The following is a 23,374-nucleotide window of genomic DNA, read 5'->3' as shown; positions in this document are numbered from 1 at the left end:
ATGTTTAGCACATTACAGTACATTGTAAAGTTTGATAAGCTCTACATATGTACTTTATGAATAAAAGCATTCTTATTACTTTTTATTAAAAATGTTTCCAATCTGTTAGTTGTAATAAAAGTTGTTTGTTTTAGTTTACCGGTGGTCGATTGTTCGTGACAATGATACGCATTCTGCATGATCGAAAAGTATGATTTATATAGTTTTCTTTTATTTATATAGGTTGAAACTGAACCAGGGTATTTTTTAATTCCTCACGGCAGGAATAATTTTCGTGCAAACAGCTTGACTATGAATGTCAGTGAAAGTGGATAATGGAGCATGCAGATGCAGAAATATACATTTCTCGCTTTGTATTATATATGCACTTAATAAATGCTGTTTTTAGATGAAGGATTTTGTCACCCTGACAAGAATGGAATCTGGAGAAGATAGTTTTTTGCCCGGACAAAAACGCACCATTTATCACTTGATTACTCGTCGTGTGCCGCATCAGGCATTCTCTGAAGCCGTACTTCGTTACATGAATAATCTGTTTGTTATAGTTTTTGAAAATGTTACATTATTAATTTAATACGGTATTTTTTAGTCATTTACCATACAAGAAGGAATTGGTCGATTTTCAGGCTGGTAGAATTAGCCGTTGTAAATTTACCAGCGATGGTAGCTTGTTTGTAACAGCAAATCTTAGTAAGTGGTGATACACTTGAAGTGAGATTCAGAAGAATTCCATTTTCAAACTGTTTTAGGTGGTCAAATTGTTGTCTACGACACCCGCACAAAAAATTACACTAGAATACGACGCGAAGCTTACCATGATGCTTTTCCTGGGTTTTGTGACATGGATATAAGGTAATAGCTGTTTAGTGCATAATTCAAATTTTGTGCTTTATACTTGAGAGATAGATGGTGAATTGATTATTTATTTACAACAAAATGGTATACTTTTGTAATAATGAAGTTAAGAAATAAAATGAACACAGCTGAGTAGAATGTTGAGTTTTAAAGATGCGCATCTACTAGTGTGTAACAAATAAGTATTCTGTTGTAGCATTAGTTGTTTTCATATTTGTTTTATTTTTTGGTTAATCAGCGATTTTTCTATAGTATGACCATTATTTGTTAAATGACAAGTTATGATAAATGCAATGATAAAATGGCATGTAATTAATCGTTTCACACGAAATATATATACTATAGGTATTTTCGGTCAGTTAGTTACATAATGAAAATGTTGAAAAGTAACTAGTGGTAATTTTGAATAGATATGCACTGAGTGAATAGATAATTGTAGTTGCGATTAAAATTGATTGAATTTTATTTTTGTAGGTACGGTAATTGACATTCAAGTTCAATTTTTTAAAATTATAACTGGCTTTTAGTTTTTTGTTTTTACATCATCTTAATGATTTTTTTAAATCATTTTTACAGCAGATGAAATATATTTGCCTTTTAAAACAAGCGTTCTTGTTAAAAGAAAATGTATTTAGTTTTTGTCTTCCTTTAAGGCAACATTTGCAGTTAACAGTTTCAACTGAATTATAAATAAATCATTTAGAAATTGTACTATTTTTGTTGTGCTATTTTCATAAATAATTCGCAAAAATTTACTATGCTAAAGATCGATGTGAAATTGTTATTTTAGTCCATGCGATGCGTTTGTTGCCGGTTGCACGATTGATGGTAGAAGTGAGTTATTTACTGTTTGTTTGTTTGTTTTTGAATTAAGCATGTGTTGTAATATATTTTTATTTGGTTAGTTATGACACTTAATTTGTCAAAACCGGAGGAGAACATGGCTTTTTTATCAGTCAATCAGCAACAACAGCCACGATTGCACAAGCTCCATTATTCACCAGGCGGAAAAGCCATCGTTGCTCTTGATAATCTCAACGGCTTGACGTTCGTTGATCTGCAGTCGTTATTATTGACGCTTCGAACTGTGCCGCGCGTAATGATGATGCATAATTTTGTTTTTTTAGATTAATGAATTTTGTTACTTTGCAGCTTTGTGTAGCCTTCGATCGATCATCGTGTTTCTGCTTTTGTGACAAAGGTGGTGATTGTGTTTTTGTTGGAAGTGATAGCGGAATGGCGCGAGTGAATATTATTATGCTTTATATTTTTTGATAGTGCCAGTTTACTTTATGAACTGAGTTTCAGGTGCTTGATTTGCGTATGGAATTCGGCGAACACAAACCAGGTTCAATGACTATGCATTATTATGGCGAGAAGAAGAAAATTATGTCCGTCGATTCAAGGGTATCAATTAGCACTGTCGTATTTTATTCTTATATGAATTTGTTCGTTCTTGCTAGAATTCGTCATTTTTTATTTTTCTTTGTTTTAGATGGACGGAAGATATGTTGTGACACTGGCCAAGGACATGAAATTTGGTGTTTGGGATTTGAGATTGCCAAAGGTAGTACAGTACTTTTGTCCAAATGCTTTTTAAAGACTTTCGATTTTAGAGACCCGTTCACGATTTCGAGGGAAGCAATTCTTCTGGTTTGTTTGTTTGTTTGTTTGTTTTTTTGTTATACAAAGATTTAGTTCTATAAATTATTTGATACAGATTTATATAGATATTAAAAGCTGTGGAAACACTTTTTACAAATTAACACTGCTACTATAAGTTAGATTGGAAGCGTCCTTTTTTTTCTTATCTTATATTTTCTTTTCTTTCAATGCGTAATTAATTCAAGTTGCATTAACGTTTTAAACGTATACGATGCGACTGATGAAGGAAGATCCAGTAATAAAGCGAAATGTGTTTTATTGAATTAATTTTTTACATTTTTTGAAATTTGCGATGTTTTAGCTGAGCGCCCTCCGATTAACAACAGTGTTATGGTTACGTATGCACACTTTTCTCCTATTCTTCCAACTGATTTGCAATGCTATTTTTCGCCTGCTTCATTGACTGGTCAAAGATTTGTTTACAGTGGCAACGTAAACGGCAATTACGTGTGTAAGCTTGTTGCTTATCTTGATCTTGATGTGTTACTTTTTGCTTTTCTAACAAACAGTCACTTATTAATTTTTCTATTCAGTAATTGATCTCGTTACGGGAAGACGCCTTTACGGTAAACGAGTTCACTCCAGTCTCATCCAAGATGTCGCTTGGAATCCCAATTGCAACGAGATCGTCACAACTGGAGTATTTTTTGTTTCATTTTTTCTGTTCATATTGTAATTTCAAGTTTGACTGAATTTATATGTTTTTCACTGCTTTTAGTGGGATGGTAATATTTACCGATGGAAAAATTATGGTGTGCTCGAGGACGACTTCAGGGAATTGGAGAATTTCATTTATTGAATATTTGTGTATGAGTATGTGTGTGAGTCGGAATTTGATTCACACCTCCTTGCACGCTTGGTGGCGGTATGGGGAAAAAAAATTTTTTTTTATTCATTTGAAACTTCAGTGCACAACGATTCTATTATTTTTAAGTTAAATTTTTTACGAAAATCATGCTGATTATTACTGCTATTATTATTATTATTAGTATTATTAGTATTATCCACAGTTTCAGCAACATTTTTTTTACTTGGCAGCAAGTTTGTTTATTTCAATTTGTAACGTTTTCCAGTATGCTTTATAAATTCTACTTAATTGCTGAACTGTTTTTGATTTTAGAAATGTGATTTTTAAAAAATGATTGATTATTTGTTTTATGAAAATAGAATCGTTGAGAAATAAAACTGGGTTTCACATATGGTTCTTAATCATTGTGAAAAATCAGTAATTTGTAAAAGACATACATCCATTTTCGTCTTTTATAATCTACATTTAAATTTCAATTTTGTGTAAATTTAATTTTTTCGCCAACACTGAAGAAATTGCAATTGAAATTTTATACAATTTAAAATTACATCAACAATTCGACAATTTTCTTCATTTGACCAATGTGGTAATTGGTTAGCTCGACACCAATGCCAACTTGTAAGTATTGTACAAAGGGCAAATATCGTTACATTTCTTGTTTAACATCAAAAGTTGAAGTCAATTTTACAGCTTTTGTATGATTTTATTTTATTTTTGATTTGCATTTTTACAATCTGTGCGTTTTGTTTAGTTTTTGAGGTGAAGAATTTTCAGTGCAAATGAATCAAGTCGATAATCGTTTCACCGTAGGCATTTGCTTGATTTTTTCTACTTAATTACCCTATTCATAAAATTTTGCTAAAAATAAAAAAATCATCTTTTAATACAATAATTGTTGCATAAAGATGTTTAATTATTCAAAGTAAAATGCGGTTGTCATTAATACTTGAAAATTAGTAATGGATACTGTAAGTGCATTACATTTGAAGGTTCATTCTTTTGATTTTCAACAAGTGATGGCATCTAGATGTACTTTACATGGGGCGAAGACAGTTTTGCTGCATAATTTCCGCAATTTTTCGCTGTCAAAAGACCGTGTTTTATTGAATGCAACAAGCAAGCAAATGTACCGAGAAATGCAGCGACGTCTGCGGGAGATGGAAATTGATCGAATCGAAAATGCCACAAAAAATGAGCACACTTTTCCATTGTCTGTTGTTGCTGCGAGCGAACAATTATCTGCTTTTGCTCAGATTCAGGTGGAAGAGTTTACGCGTGGCGTGAACGTCTGCTCTGCCAAGCCGTCATCCGGTGACCTGGAGGCGGGCTCTTCTGCTTCGCAGTTGTGTTATCCGATGAGCAATTTTGAAAATTTTACCTTCACTTCTCTCGAGGAAATGAAAAAACAGTCAAATGTGAACGCAAAATGCGACCGTGGCTTCCACATCATTCGCGAAGAAGCTCAAGATGAATATCTGAGAGGAATAGCCGATGACGTGCCTGCGGATATGGAGCAATTTTTGGAACGATCGCGAAGTGCGAGACAGATTTTCTTGAAGCACGGTGGCAGCGATGCTGCCGTTGAAGGGATTTACTTTCAACATCCGCACCAGCAGGTCGGCGTCAAAGTTGGTAATCGGAAAGTGAAACCGCGCCGTGTACATGATGTGAATGCGGAAAATCTGCAAAAACCACCTAGCGAGCAGTGTTGCAGCGGTTGTGGTGCCCCTTTCCACTGCATCGACAGCTCGTTGCCTGGATTTTTGCCGCAAAAAATATTTGACACCTTGTACTCTGAACAGATGACTCAGCTTCTCTGTCGTCGTTGTCATCTGTTGAAAGAGCACAATTTCTTGATAAATGTCACCGTTTCATCGGCAAATTATGAAAAAATCCTTTCTCATCTTCGAATTTACCAAGAAGTGCTGATTGTTCTTATTGTGGATTTGCTGGATTTTCCATGCTCTTTGTTGAAATCCTTGCCTGATTTACTCGGCTCAAACAAGTCCATGATTGTTGTGGCGAATAAGGTAAGTTCACACAAGCGTATAGAAAGTTTATTTTTTTTCTCTGAGAATATTTAGTTTTATATGTAATTTTTAATTTTCAAATGTACATTTTTTGATGTAGATGTTTTTAGATTTGTAAGTTATTAGCAGTATTGTTGTTCATTTCAGTTACATTTGTAAAGTGTTCAATTAATTGATAAGTCGCGCGTCATTTAGGTAGATTTATTATCGAGCAACTTGGATCAGTTTAATGTTGAAAAAACTGAGAAGATGCTGTTTGAACATTTAAAAGATATTGGATTTTGTGATCACTTTAATGTCATGCACACTGCGGTTATAAGTGCAAAAACTGGATGGGGTGTGGAAAAGTTGATTTCATTTATCCAAAGAAAATGGGGTGTCAAAGGTGAATAAATATTGACAATGTGTTTTGTTTCTCACTTTTGTACAAGCATCTTTTCACAATTGATTAGGTGACATTTATTTGGTCGGATGTACAAATGCTGGCAAATCCACCTTGTTTAACACATTTTTGCAATCGGATATGTGCAAAGTTCAAGCGGTGGATTTGATCGAACGAGCTACAGCTTCGCTTTGGCCTGGTAATTGTATTTAAATTATTTTTCGTAACGTTGTTTAGGTGGAAAAATTATTTACTTTAGGGACCACATTGAATTTGTTGAAATTCCCTGTTTTGAATCCAACTGCCCGTCGTCTGGCAATCAGAGAGGCTCGTTTGCGTAGGATGAAGCGATTTGTATCTCAACTGAAAGCACGACAAGCAAATGCCAGATCAGCGAAGCGACAATACAATATACTGAACGGTATACAGTTTGACTGTGAAAAGTTTTTGAAAAAACAGTTTATGTTTATTTAAAACTGTTTTCTGTTGAAAATTGCAAAGATTTAATATTTTATTCAAACTTGAGCATTGCTTTATTGTTTCGTGATAAATGTACAATTTCTGTCTCGCCTGGGGCAGAGTGAGTGACCGTCGGGTTGCTGTTTTAGGATACATGGACATGAGTTTTAAAGGTGATGAAGAGAACAAATTATTTGATGGCTTAGGTTCTGCAAAAGATGACAGCAGAAAGAAAGAGATTTGGAATCCGGATCATCCGGATTTTAAAAATGGAAAATGGTGTTTCGATACTCCAGGAACGGTTAATAGCGATCAGGTGAAATTCATGTTTTGTATTAGCATTTCAAATTTTTTTTGATTTACTCGACAGACAGTGATTTTTGGAACTGAAAAATTTTCCTACAATTCACATTCCAGATTATAAATCTTCTGACTTTGCAAGAGCTAGTTTATACTATACCAAGAGCAGTGCTCAAGCCGAGGAAGTACTGCATCTATCCGGAAATGTCACTGCTTGTCGGAGGTCTGGCCAGACTTGACAGTTTGAACGATACACCATGCACCATCTTAGCCTATGCCAGTGATTATCTTCCAATGTTTGTCTTGAAGACCGGTGATGTTGGTGAATTTTACAAAAGAAATGTTGGCACGGACGTCCTGAAAGTAATGCTCATCTTTATTAATTGCGAATAAGTGGAATATTTTTTCCAAATAAACAAATTTACTTTCAGGTTCCTTGTGGTTCTTCCGAAGAACGACTGGCCGTGTTTCCTCCTCTTCTACCAAAAGTAATCAATTTCGCCGAATCAAATAAGAATTTCCACGAACGAATGGACGTTGTATTATCGTCAGTTGGATGGATATCTGTGAAATTATTCAATATTAGTGCTGATCAACAATTGACGTTCTGTATTTGGACACCGCATGGAAAAGGCATTTATATTCGGCCCAGTTTTTTGTAAAATAAACTGTTTTTCAAAGCATGCATAAAAGGATAAATTATCGAACAAATACGTCGATATAATGAGAAAATTTTTTTGAACTTTTACTAAAACCATGAATTGCATAGATCATATCACAATTGAATTAGTGATCACAATGAAAACGAAGTTGAGCTTTATTTTTGTTTAAATACAGTATGAATTATATTTTGTTATTCTTGTGTAAATAAAATGCATACATTCAAGTAATACTGATTTATTGTAGAATCAATAGAAAATGATAAAAGTAACAAATTTTAACCTTTTTTTAATGAAATAGTATAATTTATTTTTAGAATTTAATCAATGGGAAAAGAACTGCTGCAATGTGCACACTTAATGCAATTTACTTTCTTTCACCTGAGTCGTGAATTATATGTTAAATGTATAGAAGAAAAAGTATTGCATTGTATTGTGTAGATTTATTAACGCTGCAAGATCATTTATGTTTATAAATTGCCTGTGCCTTTGAAATAGAATACTATGAATTTTACATTTTGGTGTTTTTCTGTTTTTCATCGTGCTTTCCATATTGTTCTTTTAAAATACAAGTGGTGTATTTTATGTATTCTAGGTTCGTGTGCATCTGTACTTCTCACATGTGGCCTATTGTCTTGCGGTATTAAATATATCTGTTTTGCATTTCATGGTTAACGTCATTATATTTAGAACTTTGAAACAAAATTACTCATCCAGACTGTTCTTTCTTAGAACGTACCTTCGCAAAACACCTGATCAGGTAAAATTATCATTAATACATTTTAAATATATGATAAATTTGCAAATAATTATTATACATTGTCGCATAGTTCTAGTGAACTGGACTGTAAACTTGAATGAAGAATATTTACTAGTTAAGTTTAATTATTAATTCGGTTGTTTTTTATGTAAACAGAAAGTGAAATACCAGTTGAAATAAATAAGCGACAAGTGTGCATACTGCTTGTTGAATGTTAATCAGCATTTCAGCTTCACGTTTCTGATGAAGTGGTTTTGCGATTGTACCAACGTGACCGAATCGACGCGAAATTCTGGTCCTTGATTTACAATAGCCAAGATAAAAACTATATTATATCAATGCATGCGTTTTACATCATGACGTCTTTGGCTGTAGCATTTTCCGTCGGTTACCGATCGTTCATAAAAGATGAATTTGTTTTCGACGACATTCTCATGTTAAAAGCTTACAATCCATTCGGTTTGGTAGTTTTAGCGGTTGCACTTGTTAACTACTTATTCGGCCCGCCCATTCTGCGGCGTTTTCACGTGGTCAGAATGTACCGTTCGAAAAATGATCCGGATCATTTCAAAGTTATATGGATGAACTGGTGCTTTCGAATGAAACATTTCGAATTTTACAAAAAGGATATTCGTTTGCTTTCTACTCGTGCTTTTCAGAGTGTACTTGGAACATTCACCGCGAACAGTCGTCGATTCACCGTTTACAGATATTCTTTTCTCAGCTCGGATAACTCTTCAAGATTATTCTTATCCCAATAATGGTGAATAAACAATGCAAATTCACATCAGTTGCACCTGAATTGTATATTTTAAAATTTTTGCATAATGCAACGAAATATTGTCAAGCATTAATAATTGTTGATGTCCATCTGAGCAAAATTGCTATTGTTTCACATTTACTGCAGCTAGAAAGATTTGTTTACGCGGTTGAAATCTTTTTCTTTTTGCCAATTTTGTGGTCTACAAAGTCAGATGATTGTTTTTGATTCCTACTAAGCGACCAATAATTGACACGCCAATGAATTGCAGCGAATACGCGTTCAAATGTTGGATACATTTAGAAAGCAGAATTGTTACTGATATTTCATCTCTTATGTCGCATGTTTTGAAAATTCACCTTATGGATAAGGTGTTCATAATCTTTGCCGCATAATTATGTCTTGATCGACGTGTTAATTGAAAGCGATTGGAAATTATTTTGCAAAACGATTCTCGTCAAGAACAACAATTTAACTATTTACCGATCCAATCAATATTAATTTATAAGGAGACTGTTAGAATTTTGCAATACAACTCTGATTTTTTACATCAATAATCAATTTCAATAAATATATTTTCAATTTTGATTATGAAAATAAATTAAAATTATTGTACATTTGGCACTTGTTGTTTGGACAGTTTTGACTGTACCTTTTTTTTGTGAAGCTAACTTCTATTTCTCATCTCGCTCGCATCTCGTTGTTAATTAATTGCATCACAATTACTTCATGATAAATTTTATGGACACGGATATTAGTATATTGTTCAAATTATGCCACTTAATTTTTACAATTTTAGCAAACAATTTAAAACTTAAAATATCAAATAAAAGTAATTTTTTCATTTTTCCCATAAAGTTCATTTTTGGAGTATAACGTTTTTCTCGAAAATTGCAAAATGTCATGGGCTATAGACTTGGTTTGTTTTGAAAATCGGCGAAAACCCTTTTTTCAAAATTCGCTCTGTTTCTGCTTTTTACAAATTTCCATTGATAAATGATACTGTTATGCAAAGGTTTGGCGATATTTGTCCAGTAGTTGCAGAATAATGGACCTCTAAAGTTGGCATACTGCATTTCTCAATCTACAGTTAAACAAGCCACTATTTGGGATTTGTCGAGAACTATGCAACTAGGAACGGCGGGTATAAGTTTGTTGTATTTCTCTAATTACTTCAGGTCGATTGATACCTACAAAAGACCATTTTTCGATTCCAAGGTGTTTCTCGAAAATTGCAAATTTCATGGGCTACAGACATAGTTGTTTTTAGGAAAATCAGCGAAAATCCTTTCTTCGAAATTTCAATACATTCACAATGATTACCAATAATGTTATGCAAACTTCATTAAACATTACCCAATAGTTGTGGAATAAATGGTCTCTAAAGCAACCTACTGCCGATATTAATACATAGGAAATTTGCCCATCAGTAACTCTCTTTCAACGGCAGCAATGACAGCTAACTTCTGCACATGAGACATTTTTGATATTGAATCTATTACATTTCTACTAATTTATCGTATGTTTATGATTAATTGCATTCAATTTCTGGAATTATTGCTGTTAAATAATCATTAATTGCTGCAAATCAAAACGTATGCGTAGTAACTGTTCTGTTTGTTGAAAAATCCATTGTTTGTTGAATGCCGTATGGCGGCGGCTCAGTCAGATGCTTTGCTCTTGTGCTTGTTGTATACAATGGAGATTGTTCCGTGTTCGTTAGCTTATTGTTGCTAGCAGAAAAATCTATTCGACACTTCGCTTGTGTTCTATGAGAAATCGCTTCGATTCAAATCAGCATTGCTAATAGTTGCTAATCAGAATTTGATTAGATCGTTTACGCGCATCATCTACAGTAAAAGTGAATTCTTGCTAGCAGAAGAGGTCATGGAATTCATCTCCTAACTCTATAAATATATGTATACGTATATTAATTAACAATTTATATTTGTTTCTCAAGCAGTCTGAAGCAAGCATATAGGGCATTTATTGGGTATTGAAATCTGAGCCACAGTCATCCCTGTGGTAATCAGAAATTCAATTACCCACTTGTGCATGATTATCTTCTGCAGTGAGATTTTGCTAGCTTTATTTCTCACAACTGTGTAATATGAGCACTGTCATGGACCTGTGAAATGTTAGCGTAAAAGTGTCGAACTTGCTCACTTTTAGTCAAATCATTTTTTCGACCGTTTTATTTTAATATAAAAGTAATTATTGATGTACAATTTATTTACTTCTTTACTAATGTTATTCAGTAGTTTAGCATACATTGCAATTCAATAAATGCTTGATGTGTGGTTCAGAGAACTTCTGGCTTGTTATCTACATTGAAATTCTAAGGAAAGTGACTAAAATCAACTTGACTGCTTCACTAACTGAACTATTTGCTTTCAGCTGTACATACCATACATTATTATTTCAGTAAATGACAGTCGTTGTCAAAATTCAGTATTGGATAGTGTTCAGTATTTCACTGTGCTTACTATACTGGTGTTCATGCTTCCTACATGGAGATGAAAAACATTTTCGTAATCTCAATTTTCACAATTTTAACTTCCTTTTCAATTTTTGATGTTTTTGCACCTTTCTATTTTTTGATCAAATTTTGAAAATCCTTTCAATCTTCATATGTTTAATAATTCATACATTGCTAATTCATTTAATTTTATTAATTTTTCATGAATTTCAGTACTAAAACTTAAAGTTAACTAATTGGCGTTGCTCTACGTTAACAGTAGAAGTGAACGTTATGCAAATTTATTTCGCAATGCTATTCGCGTTGTAGTTGAGTTCATTGTTCGTTTGTAGTAAACGCAACTTGCTGATGTGCAATGACCGCGCTGTTTAGCGTTTTCTCTGGAATGCAGAATGAAGCAGAATTTATTTATTTCATTTTTATTCCTTTAAAGTAGCTTGCTATCAGCACGATGAATAGCTGGACATCAGCGACAGGAAAACGTCCATTTAGGTTTGTTGCGTTGTTGCGAGATATGTTACAATTGCCTGAAAATATAACTGAATCTGTTTAATATTTTCAATAAAAAATAGCGTAAAGCTAGAAAAATAAGTATGATGTTAATAAAGTATTGAACCTTCAAGTTTACTAACATTTGTTTATGTATTTCACATAAAATTCTCTGTACTGAGACTAATGTATTGTAAAAGAAACACGTGGAGAATATTTTAATCTTTGGTATTGATTTTCATTTCATTTACATTTTTTGGGTTCAGTTATGCTAAATGGAATAATTTTACGTGAGGGTTGTTTTTCAAATATTCCAAACACCCTTCTTCAAACCAAGTCAGAAGCCTATGCTAGTCCTTATTTATCATATTGACGTCAGATAACGTGCTTTCCTTTAGTGACATTTGAAGCAACTGTATTCTAGTGGCGCGAAGTGACTGAACATTTGGTAGTTTCACGTTTAATCTAAATGTCCATCCATGAAGCATGTTTTGGATTTTTGTGCTTTTACTTTTTTATCTTTAAAGTGATTTTTGATAATTTTAAGCAGCACAATTAGAAGTTGCACCCCAACGATGAAAGGACCTTTATTCAGGTCACTTGGTGTTCTCTATATTAATAATTATTAATTTAAAAGATAAATGAACACAAATATTTGATTATGAAGCTTTGTGGAAACAGATGCAGTACATGTATTTCTTTGAAACTTAATGAAAACTAGGCGTCTTTAACAGCTAATTAGCAATTTGTTTAGATCATCAGTACATCAATACAATACACTTATTTATTTTAATGTTTGTGCTAGCCGTTTATTTAATATTTATAGCCGTTTAATTCAAAATTTCAAGTAATATTTGCTCGATGAGATGAAAAAATAAAGATACGTTAAGCTAGATGGAACATTGCTACGTGAGATTTGTTTACCCAATAGCTAATTAATTTTTGCTGAAACCCATATGTGTTATCAGTAACGGTGTGTTTCTTTGCTTCACTGTCACGACTGGCAGTTGCGGCTGATAGCTTTCTCTTAGTTTATTATTGTTGGAATAAAGCTCTGAAGCTCATTTTCAATCACTGAAAAGAATTTGATATTTTTTCACTTGCATTATTTCTTATTAAATGTATATTTACTCATTTGGTTAAGTTTGCGTTCAATTTAAGAGCAGTTTATTATTATTTTTGAAAACGCAGTTTTAACATATCATTTGTAACTTTTACTGTATGCTGTAGTGAACATTTTATTTAATGTTTTGCACTTTTGCAGTTGTAAAGCACTGTGGAACAGATAGTATGAAACAAAACTAAACGCAAAAGTTATTAATAACCTCTGTGGGCGTTGATTTTCAAGGTTTCAACCAGGGAAGCTTCATCTGATCGAAGACATGGCTCAGTTTAATGAAGTTCAAGACAAGTCTACATGGGTGAGTGCTGTATTTGAATTCATCTACTCTTTATCCCTTGACGGAGCACAATTTTTGCATGAAATAATTTGAAGTGTCGCAGCATTTGATGATAAATTATTACTTGTTTTCATTATATGCTTAGTGCAGTGAATTTATTGATAGATGACTTCATTTGATTATGCTTATTGCATAACTTTATTCATTGGGAAAAATATAATTTTCTTCACTTCTCTGTATACTTGCACAGAAACTAATAACTGTTTGAAATAAGTAAATTAAAATTGCAAATTTTTCCAGAAAATAATTTGGAATTTTAAAATTATTATATTGTTAGCTTTTCTGTTATTGTTGATCAGAAAAACAAGAAGAATGAAGACATTTTCGAAAAGAATGGAATATTGGTGAAACTTCAATTGTGATATCTGTTCTATGTTTCCAAGGAAGGTTGACCAAATTCTTTGATATGCATATGTTGTTTAGGAAAAAGTTGGCAAGTATTAACATTATTCTGTTGTTAAGTTATGAAATCTTTGCGCAATCGATTCATTATTCAACATTTTGTTAGGGGTGACCGAAATTTGGATTAGACGCCGTAAATATTGCTACTGATTTCTGTTAGATTGTCTTGCTTTTCATATTACAATGTTTATTTTAGGAAAACAACCTTTTTGTATAATGAAATAAATGTTCTCACACTGCCTGATATAATTAAGTTGTACAATTCTGGTAATTATTAGAATGCCTATTTACAAATTTGTATAACCAGTGAACATTTTCACCAGAGAGAATCACATCATAATTTATTTTCTTAATTTATGTAATTTTATAACATGAAGAAGCGGAATTCAATACCACTATATTGTACACCTCCAATTCTTTAATTTAAACTAAAATTGTGCGTATCAAAGTAGTTCAAAGTTGATGTTTAAAGAGATCATCAATCCCTTTGAGCATATTGTCAGTCAGCATTGGTGTTCAAATCAGGGTAGACAGTTTTTCTTGGTTGCAGATAGACTTACCTGAAAAGTGCTCCAGTAAGTAAGTAAATAAATATTTCAGTGATCATTTTCACAGGAGAAAAAATTATTATTCTCTTTTAGAAATGGATATACTTTATAATTTAAATGCGACCAATTCATTGTCAGTTCAAATTTTTGCTGTGGTGATTACTTTGGCAGGAACGGTTGGTTTGCTGTTAATTTGTTCGTGGTGTGGTAGCAAGGATGAAAGCAAAGATGAAAATGCACCCCCTCCAGAGATGCTACAATTTGAGACTGATTGTTCGCGAACCTATTCCGCAACATACGCAACATACGTGTATGCGCTGCAACAATCTATTCCAACGATAGCGGCTCCGCAATGCCATATTGCGGTGCCCATGCCACCACCGGTATCTCCACCACCGATGGAATCTCCTGCATCGGATGCATTACCAGTTGTGACTGAAACTTTATCGCCTGAAGCAACCTCAGCTCCTGCAACTGTTAACAAAGTTGATCATGAGATACAAAGTTGGGCCCAGGGCGAGTCCGCGTTGGACACAATGGCTAATGTCCCATCCATTACCCGCAGTTATGCACAACGAATTCAAAATAGCTTAAATAAGACTTTTTTGTAGCTGCTTCACTTTTTCCTCTACTCACTAGCCATTTATTGCCTATTATTTCATCACATTTATTAACAATAAACTTCAGTTTTTTCCTATTTTTATGTTTCAAATATTCTTTAGCTCATTATTTGTACAAGCAAAATTACAGCCATTAGTTTTCGTGCTTTCCTGCAATGATATATTTCACCATGTATTGTATAATATAGCAAATGACTTTTGTCCGGTAATCAATGTTTCAGGCATTTTCCAGACAATATGTTTTTTTCGGCATTAATCAATTAGTTAATAATATTTTCTCACAACAAACTGCACAACTAAATTGCTTAAAGTGTTGGTTTTGAAGATTTATTTTTATTTCATTTTATTAATGGATATTTCTAAATTCAAAGCATTTAATTTCTGCAATTCCACAATTTCAGTACACATCTTTCTTTTATTTGTTATTTCACTGACATATATGCAAATTCCAGTTCAATGCCATTGAAGATGTTTTCAATGATTTTACATTTAATTTTCAATACGTCAATGAATCAATGATTTATACTAATGCTGGAAATATTTTTTTGAGAAACAGTTACACATGACTGGAATATGAACTGCAACGAAGCACTTCTGACAAAGCATTGTCCATTAAAAGGAAATTCTACCAAAATATTAAGTCGCTGCGTGCTTTTAATGATCAGCTTCAATTGGGGAAATACCTCTTTGATTTCTATATAAAAGTATTTTGTAACATGCTAATTTTATGAACTATGATGATACTTTTTCTTTTTCTTTTAGTTTATACATTTACGCATTCAAAACACATATCTTTTGAAATTTTATTTCAAAAACTGAATCTATTTGAAAATCCACTAGCGAGAAATCACAATTTGCGTATGGGAAATCATTTAACGCCGGCTCAGTGGAAAATCACGTGCCACGTTATGCTCATGTTGCGTAAGCTAAAATTGACTAAACCAGCGGAATATCAGATCAGAATGAATAAGAAACAAAACTACATCTGGGCGCGTTATAAATGCAGCTGCGAGAAGCAGGCGAGCAAAATGCTGTTTCGCGTTGGCTAATCTAGATGCTTTGCTCTTGTGCTTGTTGTATACAATGGAGATTGTTCCGTGTTCGTTAGCTTATTGTTGCTAGCAGAAAAATCTATTCGACACTTCGCTTGTGTTCTGTGAGAAATCGCTTCGATTCAAATCAGCATTACTAATAGTTGCTAATCAGAATTTAATTAGATCGTTTACGCGCATCATCTACAGTAAAAGTGAATTCTTGCTAGCAGAAGAGGTCATGGAATTCATCTCCTAACTCTATAAATATATGTATACGTATATTAATTAACAATTTATATTTGTTTCTCAAGCAGTCTGAAGCAAGCATATAGGGCATTTATTGGGTATTGAAATCTGAGCCACAGTCATCCCTGTGGTAATCAGAAATTCAATTACCCACTTGTGCATGATTATCTTCTGCAGTGAGATTTTGCTAGCTTTATTTCTCACAACTGTGTAATATGAGCACTGTCATGAACCTGTGAAATGTTAGCGTAAAAGTGTCGAACTTGCTCACTTTTAGTCAAATCATTTTTTCGACCGTTTTATTTTAATATAAAAGTAATTATTGATGTACAATTTATTTACTTCTTTACTAATGTTATTCAGTAGTTTAGCATACATTGCAATTCAATAAATGCTTGATGTGTGGTTCAGAGAACTTCTGGCTTGTTATCTACATTGAAATTCTAAGGAAAGTGACTAAAATCAACTTGACTGCTTCACTAACTGAACTATTTCCTTTCAGCTGTACATACCATAGATTATTATTTCAGTAAATGACAGTCATTGTCAAAATTCAGTATTGGATAGTGTTCAGTATTTCACTGTGCTTACTATACCGGTGTTCTACATGGAGATGAAAAACATTTTCGTAATCTCAATTTTCACAATTTTAACTTCCTTTTCAATTTTTGATGTTTTTGCACCTTTCTATTTTTTGATCAAATTTTGAAAATCCTTTCAATCTTCATATGTTTAATAATTCATACATTGCTAATTCATTTAATTTTATTAATTTTTCATGAATTTCAGTACTAAAACTTAAAGTTAACTAATTGACGTTGCTCTACGTTAACAGTAGAAGTGAACGTTATGCAAATTTATTTCGCAATGCTATTCGCGTTGTAGTTGAGTTCATTGTTCGTTTGTAGTAAATGCAACTTGCTGATGTGCAATGACCGCGCTGTTTAGCGTTTTCTCTGGAATGCAGAATGAAGCAGAATTTATTTATTTTATTTTTATTTCTTTAAAGTAGCTTGCTATCAGCACGATGAATAGCTGGACATCAGCGACAGGAAAACGTCCATTTAGGTTTGTTGCGTTGTTGCGAGATATGTTACAATTGCCTGAAAATATAACTGAATCTGTTTAATATTTTCAATAAAAAATAGCGTAAAGCTAGAAAAATAAGTATGATGTTAATAAAGTATTGAACCTTCAAGTTTACTAACATTTGTTTATGTATTTCACATAAAATTCTCTGTACTGAGACTAATGTATTGTAAAAGAAACACGTGGAGAATATTTTAATCTTTGATATGGATTATCATTTCATTTACATTTTTTGGGTTCAGTTATGCTAAATGGAATAATTTTACGTGAGGGTTGTTTTTCAAATATTCCAAACACCCTTTTTCAAGCCAAGTCAGAAGCCTATGCTAGTCCTTATTTATCATATTGACGTCAGATAACGTGCTTTCCTTTAGTGACATTTGCAGTAATTGTATTCTAGTGGCGCGAAGTGACTGAACATTTGGTAGTTTCACGTTTAATCGAAAAGTCCATTCATGAAGCATATTTTTGATTTTTGTTCTTTTACTTTTCTTTATATACAGATATTCTTGATACTATTTTAGCTTTCTGCCATTTTGAAAATATTTCATGAACTACGCATCCGGATCGACAATGATACTCTTGTCGTTTAAATGGATGAATAGAAATGGAATAAATGGCTTTTAAAATTGGCATATTGCCTATTTTCATGCGTAGGAAATCCATCAACTTTTTATGATGTCTTGAAAACTACGCAATGTGGAACAACCGGAATAAGTATGTTGTACTCCTCTAATTTCTGGAAGTTTCAAAAATTTCGTGGGCTATATACTTGTATTTACCGTGCATATCGGTGAAAAGCGTTTTTTCCAAATTGTACTTTTTTGCTAGTTAGACATTTACAGTAATAAATGATAATCTTATGGAAAGTTTCATTTTAAACGGCACAATCAATGTGGAATGAATGGCCCTGAAATTTGGAATATTGCATAGTTCTCAATACATTGGTTAGCTTCCCAGTGTTTTCGCAATATCTCGAGAAATGAGCAACGCAGTACTGCCGGAACCTCTCATTGTTTCTGATCGATTGATACCCATTAAGTCCATGTTTGCATTTCATGGTTTTTCTCGAAAATTGCAAAATTTCGCTAAGTAACAACGATGGAATGGCAATTTGCATAATTAGTATAACATGCATTCGCCCAGGGTGAAACTTCATTACGAATGCTAGGAAAATAAATAAATTCAAAACTGATGTCAAAGTATTCAGCTCATACATGGTAGTGCTTCGAATTTTCAGAGGTATCCACCAGTAAGTAGAGTGAAAATTATTCCATTCTTCTCAGAAAGTACTGCGAATTATAATCTAATTTGATGATAAGTGCAAGGAATTTGGTGCCAATTAAAGGTACTTAAATTTTTAATAACTCTCAATCGATGATTTTTTGAGAAATTTGATGAAGTTGCCGATTCGGGCACTTGAAATTTATAGAATTAAAAGGCTGGCATATTGCATGAAATTTGCTTTCTAATGTGATAATTTTGCATAATTCTTATCTCTGAATATAATAGGTTTCCAATTTGATATTTTTGGATAATTCTTACATGTGAATTGTAATCAATTAAAAAATTCAGTGAACAAAAGTTTTAAATTTTGAAATTATTTTGCTTCATGAATGAAAATCAGGAACAATTCTTATTAAAATAAATTCTTTTCTTTCAGGTGAAGCCATTGATAGTCCTGTTGGAAAAATTAATGATACCATTCCATATGCACATTTGTTGAACTTCTATTTTAAATTCCTTTTTATTTCGATACCGTTAAAATCCTATTTCAGTTTTACTCTTTTGACATATCTCAACAAATACGCGATCAGGAGCGGTGCGGATAATTTTATAATACTTAGCGAATAATTCTCTACCGATATAAATGAATTGTCTTAATTTTTGGAGAAAAGAATTTTTCTCAAAGATTGTAAAATTTCATGGGCTATAGACTGGGTTGTTTTTGGAAAAATCAGCGATAAATCTTTTTTCAAAATTTGGACCCATTTATTGTTATAGTTTCATATTGATAAACAAAACTGTTTTCTAGAGTTTGAAAGCAAACTACCCAGTAGTTGTGGAATTGATGGTCTATAAATTTGGAATATTGCCTCTCTTAATACATGGGTATGCTTACAACTTTTTTCGGAATATCTCGAGAAATACGCGACCAGGAACTGCCGGTATACGTTTGTTGTACTATTCTAAACGTTTCTGATCGATTGATGCCCATAAATTCCATTTTTTGAGAATAAGATTTTTCTTGAAAATTGCAAAATTTCATGGGCTATAGACTTGGTTGTTTTTGCAAAAATCAGCAAAAACATTTTTTTCAAAATTTGGACATTTTTTATTGTTATAGTTTTATATTAATAAAAGATTGTTTTTTGGACAGTTTTTCCGGAAACTGCCTAGTATGTTTCAGGATGCTGTAAGCGATAAAGAAACGTCAGGAATAAATTTTATTTGAAGAAAATGCTTCTCTTTGCTTGATTATTTAAACATTTGCGATAAAGCTATACAAAATCATTTTCCTTGCACACTTATTTACTCTCTATGTTTTACTTTTCTTCTTTTCCTTCCAACTTATATCGCATTTTTCTACTTTCGCTGTTTTCCGAAAAATAGCAAAAAATATTTCTTACAAATTTCAACGTTTGGTGAGTGGTAGATGTTGGCAGTAACAAATGACATTGTTATGGATAGTTTCATCGCCCACTGCACAGTACGTTTGGTATAAATTGCCTCCAAAGTTAGCGCAATGCGCCTATCTTAATAGGTAGGAAAGTTGCCAATCTGTAACTTCCTCGAAACTCAACAAGCATACGTGATTTTTAGCGTACGTAGCACTTTTAGCATTAGATTTGAGTATGCATTAAAATTCAACAACAACGATTATTACCTGATCGTATCCTTACTCCTATGGATTTTCACTATTTACCCAATCACCTCAGCCAGCGCAGAACAAAGCTTTACTGCAGTGAAATATCTTAAAAGTTATTTCCGGACTACCATGATAGAAGAGCGACTAAACGGACTTGCAGTAATGTGTACATTCATTCTGACTTTTTTATTGATATTAACCTGGTAATAAAAAAGTTCAGTTTCAAACGGAATCGAAACGTGTCGTTCATTTGAAATACAATTAAAATTATTAATTTGAAAGTTATTCTATCACGTGATTGAGATTCCAATTTTGTTTAAATGAAAAAAACGGCACTATTTTGTTCCTCTTCAGACTGTCATGTATAATAATACATGTACATGATAAATCTGTTGTATACTACATCCGCCCCTCTTTATAAAATAAACGTCTCTGTATATTTTACATTAAATGAAGGAATATAATTTCTTTTTACAAAACTATAAATATGCACTTTCAGTTTCATTTCAACTCGATAATTAATTCTCTGCTAATAAAGTGTGGTCCTACCGCACAAGATTTCACAAGCAATACACTCTATCTTACGGCATCCTCAACATCAGTTTATACTACTGATCATGCAATTTCAAACACATTATATTTATATGAAATTTGCGTATGACAAAGTAGGCAGAGTTTTGGATAAATAGGTTTAAAATAGAGAAGCCGTGGAAAGGAAGTGCATTTATGGCGGCTACTGAAAAATTGTATCTGTTAATCAGGTTGACCTTTTGTTGGACTGATGGGAGAATGTGAAGCTTGGCAGAAAATCATCAGCGTCTCATTGTGCACAAACAAGCACAAAAGGCAAAAATCACTAACGACATTGAAATATATCTGGAATTCAGGCATGAATCACAAAGCAATAAATTAAAAGTATAGGAAAATCTGCAGGTATTACTCTAACTGATAATAGTCTGCTTGGCTACACCACGGCTTCAATGTTGTCAGTGATATAAATACAAGTCTCATTTCACATCATTTGTCGTAATTTCAGCAGACAGTTTTATCTTATATAAGCACACATTACAAAGCGTAAAAAGAAAATAAAGCAGATAAAATGAGGAAAAATAAAAACATCTTTTAATATGAAGTTAAAGTATACTTCCAAAATAAAATCACGGAAAAATAATTAATAATTAAAGATACAGTAAGATACATTATTTAAATTGCCAAATTAATGATAAGAAGGTTACTAAGTAATACAGAAATGAGAGAAATGCATAGTTATTATTTTATTACAGTGCTGTTCGATAAACGGTGGCGGTGCGTGACCAAGGTGCAAGTGCAAGATGCTACATTCAGGTGAAAATTTAATACTAAAACGTATTTTCCTGATGTTTTGCTATGAATGCATGTATATTTAAGTATGTAAGCAATTATCAGCTTAAAGATGCGTAAAACTTAATTTGAAAGCAGAATTCTCATTTACATATAGTTGAACGTTGAAGGTTTTGAACAAATCTATATTTCAATTTGTTATTTTGCGTAATCGTCTAGATTTAACTGGAGAAGACAATAACATGTTCAATTTACACTTGTTTATGGCATTCAATTTCATACTGAACTGAGCAAGTCGAATATCAGTAAGCGTATAATGTTACCTATTATCGTATCAGGACAGAAAAATATTGTTTTCAATTTAATTTTATTATCATTTTATATTCTTTTCTAAATTTTTCACTATGAAGACATTAGATAAATCAAAATTTTTATATAGTTTATTATGCTTGGCATAGAGCGCAACTAGTGTGCTCAATCATTGTTTATTTTTCGTTGGCATTATGTTCTAATTCATATAAGAGTAGCATATCCAACTTACGTAAGCCGGCGTTTAGTGCTACGTGCGCAGTGTCTGTCTTTTATGCAAATTGGGCCATTTGAAAATTAACTTCATATTAGCAGTGCAACAGTTAAATTGACTTTGTTGACTAACAGAGGCATCGAAAGTGATGTTTGCTCGATCTATTTCTGCTTTAACTACTGAGTAAGGTGTATTATTAGATATAGAAGAATCTTATCTATTCAAACAAAGGCGTGGTGCAGTTTCAATTTGAATTTGCATTTTAATTTGTTTGCTTTTGAGCTTATGCGTGGCCTGCATAATATTTGTTCAACGAAATGAAATACGTTTCATACTTGTTAATCAATAGAAATGAACTTTATGTAAATTTTCCTGAGGCTACTATTAGTTGCTCTAGAAATTCATTTCAAATGATTGTAGGCGAACGATGTGCGGCGAACGAACAATGGCGTTTCCAATGCGATGACGGACGAAGAAGAACAATAAAAACGGCTTTGTTTTTTTATTTATTATAACATTATTTCATTAAATTAATTCTTCTATATTTAGATACAGAAGAATAGAAGATGAAAGTGGACATCCAGAAGACGAGGGTAAGTTTGGTAAGTATAATTTGATGAGTTAGGCTAATTAGTTAAAGTTCACTGAGGAGTTCTTGAGTCTGTAATTTATATAAACTCGAGCTGTAAGTTATCGAGCATTTAATTCAGATATTTGTTAATTAGTGTAATTCGACATAGATCATGAGTATTATTTTAATGAATTTGAGTGGCTTTCCGCATTTGAACGTTTTCATGTCCCATGCCTTTCGAGTTGAGTTTAGGGTTCATTTGCGGAAAGTGAAATGGTTGAATAATTTGTCGATCATTTCAAAGGACAAATTTTGAGCATAGTGAGTTTGTAGCACTGCTATAGTTTGAGTATTAGAATAAGTAATTGTTTGAGAATAGCAGTGCAAGGATAGGAGGAATGTGAGATAGGGTGGTGTGCAGGAGTTCGACGGGTTACACTGCACGACGCGACCCTAACCGTATCAAATGATCAAAGTCCATATTTTCAAAGCTCACCTCTTCCTCTCCCGGTTGCGGTACCAGAGGCCTGCCGCCTTGCTCGGATCCCAGCAATGGGATCTCAAGCAAGGTTTTTTTTCAGCCCGACCGCCCCCGCGCCGCCCCCCGCCCTCCTGCCCGTTAACGGGGACTTCCCTCGGCGGAGTCTCCTAGTCCCGTGCTGGCCAGAGACCGGTTTTAAAGAGATGACCCTGTCCATTTGTGTGGTAATGGACGTTGTTTGAAATCTTGTGCAATGGGATTTCAACACCTATGTGAATTCGTAAGACGTATCTGTCCTAGAGGCAGTTATGCAAATTCGCAATTGACGTAGTGCCGAGACTCTGTTTCGGTGCCAATCTAGTGGTGATCGTTACTCCCCCAAGAGGAACGGTAAGCGTCGCTATGCGTTTGTGTTATTGTCTCGCTGGCTCTGACACTTGGCCAATGATTGACATCAGATTTGCCGTCACACCTTTAATTAGTTCATTTGGCGTTGCACCTTTCATCAGTTTAGGCATCAAACATTTGAAATTAATCTCCATCGAGAGTTTCCCCTTATAATCAT

The 23,374-nt window shown here is 33.2% G+C and overlaps 4 protein-coding genes across 4 annotated transcripts; 3 read left to right on the top strand and 1 right to left on the bottom strand.

The window, feature by feature from the left end:
- Nucleotides 1-388: 388 nt before the first annotated feature.
- On the top strand, nt 389-7,161 carry Tsp_11221 (conserved hypothetical protein). Its single transcript, XM_003372129.1, has 14 exons — nt 389-534; nt 590-690; nt 750-852; nt 1,983-2,100; nt 2,164-2,422; nt 2,822-2,971; nt 3,054-3,192; nt 3,239-3,341; nt 4,318-5,358; nt 5,554-5,743; nt 6,000-6,161; nt 6,349-6,515; nt 6,617-6,862; nt 6,931-7,161. Exons 1-14 carry the CDS (start codon nt 389-391, stop codon nt 7,159-7,161), a joined length of 3,156 nt encoding a protein of 1,051 aa, XP_003372177.1.
- A 1,251-nt stretch (nt 7,162-8,412) lies between these two features.
- Nucleotides 8,413-8,977, bottom strand: Tsp_11222 (hypothetical protein). Its single transcript, XM_003372128.1, has 2 exons — nt 8,844-8,977; nt 8,413-8,653 (listed from the first exon to the last, which is right to left on the bottom strand). The coding sequence occupies exons 1-2, from the start codon at nt 8,975-8,977 to the stop codon at nt 8,413-8,415; spliced, it is 375 nt and encodes a 124-aa protein (XP_003372176.1).
- Nucleotides 8,978-13,028: 4,051 nt separating this feature from the next.
- Nucleotides 13,029-14,667, top strand: Tsp_11223 (OmpA/MotB). The gene is made up of 3 exons (XM_003372127.1): nt 13,029-13,067; nt 13,347-13,450; nt 14,109-14,667. Exons 1-3 carry the CDS (start codon nt 13,029-13,031, stop codon nt 14,665-14,667), a joined length of 702 nt encoding a protein of 233 aa, XP_003372175.1.
- Nucleotides 14,668-22,167: 7,500 nt separating this feature from the next.
- Tsp_11224 (hypothetical protein) lies at nt 22,168-23,051 on the top strand. Its single transcript, XM_003372126.1, is given in 4 exon segments — nt 22,168-22,253; nt 22,307-22,350; nt 22,750-22,897; nt 22,910-23,051. The coding sequence occupies 4 exon segments, from the start codon at nt 22,168-22,170 to the stop codon at nt 23,049-23,051; spliced, it is 420 nt and encodes a 139-aa protein (XP_003372174.1).
- The last annotated feature ends 323 nt before the right edge of the window (nt 23,052-23,374 follow it).

This window comes from Trichinella spiralis (genome assembly GCF_000181795.1).
Source record: "Trichinella spiralis strain ISS 195 chromosome Unknown Scfld9, whole genome shotgun sequence".
Taxonomy (NCBI): domain Eukaryota; kingdom Metazoa; phylum Nematoda; class Enoplea; order Trichinellida; family Trichinellidae; genus Trichinella; species Trichinella spiralis.
This window is presented reverse-complemented; position numbering and strand designations above follow the sequence as displayed.

What these genes read in the sequence shown, in the direction of transcription:
- Tsp_11221 (XM_003372129.1), top strand. Translation starts at nt 389, where the DNA reads ATGAAGGATTTTGTCACCCTGACAAGAATGGAATCTGGAGAAGATAGT. An exon ending in CTTCGTTACATGAATAATCT is followed by an intron (nt 535 to 589) that starts GTTTGTTATAGT and finishes GGTATTTTTTAG; the next exon opens with TCATTTACCATACAAGAAGG. An exon ending in ACAATACAATATACTGAACG is followed by an intron (nt 6,162 to 6,348) that starts GTATACAGTTTG and finishes TTGCTGTTTTAG; the next exon opens with GATACATGGACATGAGTTTT.
- Tsp_11222 (XM_003372128.1), bottom strand. Translation starts at nt 8,977, where the DNA reads ATGTATCCAACATTTGAACGCGTATTCGCTGCAATTCATTGGCGTGTC. An exon ending in AAGAAAAAGATTTCAACCGC is followed by an intron (nt 8,654 to 8,843) that starts GTAAACAAATCT and finishes ATAATCTTGAAG; the next exon opens with AGTTATCCGAGCTGAGAAAA.
- Tsp_11223 (XM_003372127.1), top strand. Translation starts at nt 13,029, where the DNA reads ATGGCTCAGTTTAATGAAGTTCAAGACAAGTCTACATGG. An exon ending in TTCAAGACAAGTCTACATGG is followed by an intron (nt 13,068 to 13,346) that starts GTGAGTGCTGTA and finishes AAATTTTTCCAG; the next exon opens with AAAATAATTTGGAATTTTAA. An exon ending in TCGAAAAGAATGGAATATTG is followed by an intron (nt 13,451 to 14,108) that starts GTGAAACTTCAA and finishes TAAATATTTCAG; the next exon opens with TGATCATTTTCACAGGAGAA.
- Tsp_11224 (XM_003372126.1), top strand. Translation starts at nt 22,168, where the DNA reads ATGATTGTAGGCGAACGATGTGCGGCGAACGAACAATGGCGTTTCCAA. An exon ending in AGAACAATAAAAACGGCTTT is followed by an intron (nt 22,254 to 22,306) that starts GTTTTTTTATTT and finishes TTCTATATTTAG; the next exon opens with ATACAGAAGAATAGAAGATG. An exon ending in TGGACATCCAGAAGACGAGG is followed by an intron (nt 22,351 to 22,749) that starts GTAAGTTTGGTA and finishes GGTGGTGTGCAG; the next exon opens with GAGTTCGACGGGTTACACTG.